This window comes from Lotus japonicus, chromosome 2 (genome assembly GCF_012489685.1).
Source record: "Lotus japonicus ecotype B-129 chromosome 2, LjGifu_v1.2".
Taxonomy (NCBI): Eukaryota; Viridiplantae; Streptophyta; class Magnoliopsida; order Fabales; family Fabaceae; genus Lotus; species Lotus japonicus.
In genome coordinates this window covers 34,993,384-34,997,352 of record NC_080042.1, presented here as the reverse complement: position 1 = coordinate 34,997,352, position 3,969 = coordinate 34,993,384, and the positions used below count along the sequence as shown (strand labels likewise).

The 3,969-nt window shown below is 35.2% G+C and overlaps 1 protein-coding gene across 1 annotated transcript; it reads right to left on the bottom strand.

Moving 5' to 3' along the window:
• Positions 1-739: 739 nt before the first annotated feature.
• On the bottom strand, positions 740-2,813 carry LOC130737946 (ethylene-responsive transcription factor ERF113-like). Its single transcript, XM_057589823.1, has 2 exons — positions 2,336-2,813; positions 740-1,581 (listed from the first exon to the last, which is right to left on the bottom strand). The coding sequence occupies exons 1-2, from the start codon at positions 2,442-2,444 to the stop codon at positions 998-1,000; spliced, it is 693 nt and encodes a 230-aa protein (XP_057445806.1). The 5' UTR covers positions 2,445-2,813; the 3' UTR covers positions 740-997.
• Positions 2,814-3,969: the final 1,156 nt, after the last annotated feature.

Here is a 3,969-nt window from a genome sequence, read left to right as displayed (position 1 = left end):
GAGTAAGGTAGCGGTTTCCGAATTTTTTTTTGCCCAGTAGCAGTTCAAACCGCTGCTAATGTTAAGGGGGAGGAGATAGGCAGCAGTTCCGGAAATTTTTTATCCCAGATGCGTAGCGGTTCTAACCGCTGCTAATGCTTAGCGATGGGAGCTGGTTTACGGAACCGCTACCAACATGCCCAACTTTAGCAATGCTCAGTTAAGCAACGCCCACTTAACCGCTACCCAATGTTGAAATAAATCGCTACTCAAGACCTTTTTTCGGTAGTGTATTATACATATAAATAAACACTTGGTAATATTTTAATCAAGTGTTATCCGCACACACTTTAATATTTAAGTTGCTATTCATATCATACAGAAACAAGATAGATATTATAGTACTCTATCCATACGCTGGAGAGAATGATCATACATATAATTGTCACACTAAGCGTAATATTTATCAACGGAAAAACAGGCTGATTTGAATATCAATGAGTCTTTTAATTAGAAAAATATTATCAATGAGGAGAAGCAAATCACGTATTACCTTTCCCGATTTAGTAACGTATATCACATTCATTTTTTTTCCTAATATTCCCCACTTAATGAGGTTTCGTTGGGTATTATTAATATTTAATATTTCATTTCAGTAGAAGGACAAATAAGAACCAAAGATAGAAAAAAGATTAATATTATTTGTAATTTTCTAATTTCAAAAAAAATTATTATTGGTAATTTTTTTAATTCTGATAAATATAGGGTGAAGAGGTGTTCCATTTTAAGAAGAAAATAATTGTCCCACCTTATATTTATCTCACCCCAAAAAACAAAAAATTATTGTTTCACACTTCATGTAGTTCCTCATATCCCCGTATACATGTGGGAGTCAAGAGAAGCAACCGGTAAAGTGGGAGTAAAAAACATGAATGTGAGATAAAAATCAGAAAAAATAAAGATCTCGTATGCTTGCCGTCTCCCCAAGTGCATGCACTTAGCAGAATTCAGATAGAAACTATGTCCCCCTCGTGTTTCTTTCATCGAAACTACCTTTATTACAAAAATAAGAACCAAAATCTCCAATTTGATATTGACCAGGCGACACAACATCCTTAGAACTTGAAGAAGGCATTGCTGCTGGTGTTGAGAAAAACGGTACCGGTGAATCATAAACTGATTGCTCATTGTTATGATGATAGTTATAAAGACCTGATGCAGCGCGTTGAAGATCTTCATCATCCCTGCTACAAAGAACCCTCGCGTACTGCATTAGGTTCGGAAATCCTTCTTCAGAAGATGATAATAGTGGGGGATTTTTTTGGAGTGATGATTGTGAAGAAGCTGCTGAAGCTGAAGCAACATTGTTAGGTGGTGGTGATGAGGGTGGTAGCAAATTAGCAACACGTTCAGGGAAATTGAGCTTGGCTTTGTTTCCTTTAAACTTCAATGCTGCAGTATCATAAGCGGTTGCTGCAGCCTCTGCTGTATCAAACGTCCCAAGCCACACTCTTGCTGCTTTTTTAGGGTCTCTAATTTCAGCAGCCCATTTTCCCCAAGGTCTCTGCCTCACACCTCTATAGTGTTTTTTCCTTTCATTGCCTTCAAGACAGGTACAATCGCATTTAAGTCTAAGTTAAATGTAATATTTTTGAGAAAAATAAATAACTAATCAACACTTCAAATCTACCGCCAATGAGACCAAGAAATGGGAGATATAGTAGATGTTTGGATTTACAATGAAGCTAAAATTATGATAAACACAAGCAGATTCTTTTTACTTTTATGACTAGGCGGTTTTCCCTCCTAAGATGCAATAGATTTTGTTATAAGTAAAAGAGGAAAGAGTTAAAAAAAATGATGATGAAAATAAAATAAAAGAATAAGTGAGCTAGTATGAATGCTTCAAACCCTTGTTAGAAAATTAAAGTGTCAGGGGAAATGGAAAAGATAAGTCAGTGGAAATTAATGTACACTGAAACAGTCAACATCTTGAACAAGATAGACACAAGCTTGAGATAGTGCTACCAATAATGATAATGGAAATGTCATTTCCACCCAGATTGGGAGATATCTAGATATGAATGCAATGTGAAACAAATGCAGATATTTGTGATGAAAAAAAAAAAAAAAAAAAACTTCTTTTGGGTTAGCTGCTTATCTTGACTTTCATTAAGAGAATATATCATGTTAGTTGCACTCATGTTATTGGTGAAATTATCTTTTGTAGTGCAGAAAATATCCTTATACAAGTATATAGACTACTTTTGAATTTCAAAAACGAATAAAACAAATTCATGAGATCCTGAGTCAAGATAATGGAAACTGTAAGGAAATGAACCTGTTAGTAGTTTACCTTGAAGTATAAACTTAGATGAGTCCTGCCCCTCAACAAATTGATGATCAGAAGTGCTTATTTTCCCTTCTGGAATTGGAAAGAGGGTGCTTCTATTGCTGGTGTTCATAATAAGATGAGAAAACGGTGATGGTGAAGCTTCTTCCTTTAGATTCTCAGATGATGATAGGTAAACAGGAAAATTGAAACCTTCTCTTTTCTCTTCTGATAGATGATCAGAAGAGAGGGAGAGAGACCTTTTTCCTTGCCTTCGATCCACCTTGCCTAACACTATCTCTAACAGGTGCTTCTACTCTTGAATTTAAATCTTTTGTTGATGAGATAACCACCAACAGCTTGATAAAAAGCAGATCTAAGATTTCTAAAAAAGGAGGATCATTGGTTTAATGATGAATGAAACCATGATCAAAAGAGGGGGATTCTGTTTGCTTGTTAATATCTTTTAAATGAGAAAGAGACAATGATAAAAAAAAGCATCATGAAAGGAAAGAACAAGATAACATGGACTTGCTTCTAGAGGTGCCATAGCTACACGTTAAAGACAGATTTGACCCTAGGTTCAAGATTTTTGGAAATAAATTAAGTCTTTAAAAGCAGAAAAAATAGTATATTTTAAATGGGGACAACACAGTTAAGAAAAAGTAGGTTTGGCATATATAGGTCTAACATGTGGCCGCTTATGTGCTACGATTGGCTTTCTCGGTATTCTACCCTATTTTGGATTATTAATTAAAATCTATATGCGGCAAAATACATTGAATGGAAATCATTTTCGTTTTCTGCATATCTCTAACTTTTGGTCTCAAGTCTCAAGAGTGCCCTAAAAAAAGAAAATGTTTGGTATACACACGTGGGGTGTCATACAACGAAATCGAAATTAGAATGAGAGAAGTGAATCATATCTTCTTATTTTAGTTAAATAACGAGATAGGCTAAGTTTTAAATTTATACTACCTGTTCCGGTTCCGGTATGGAACTAGAGAACACGGGCTAAACAATGCTAATACGAGAGAGAATGAAACAATATCAGAAAGTGTAAAAAGTGTTGGATCTTCCACCGCTTAGGCGGTGTCCTTTATTTATACTTGGGTTTTGACATGTTGGATCATGGGTTGTCCGGCCCATTATTTACATTGTATCGGTAAGGCCAAAGTTATATAATGTTGGTACGCATGTGCCTGACCATAAGCCCACAAGACACCAAAGCTCAAAGATTGAGGCGAAGGTGTCTTAAACAACCCACAAGTAAACTAGTTCGCTCTTATAGTAACGAAAGTATTGGGTGCATAGGCTCCGACATTGAATGTTGAATGAATTTAAATAATAAATAAAAAGTTTTCTATTCTGCAACTCAAATTTTCACCCTCATCTTCATAACATTGCGTGTGTAGAAGGAGAAAAAATTCACTTCACCTGTCACAGTCACCAAAGTGCTTTACCTGCTACTAACATGATTGATTTCAATTTTCAAAAAATCTGCATTACTGCTTGCTACAGTCACATGAACAAAGATATGACAAATATTTTGGAAACTGATAATGCAATAAATGCTTATCACAGTGAATCATCACTCTTCATGTCATTTAAATCTCACTACGAATTTGAATTTCCCTCTTAAATGTTCAAACGACAAA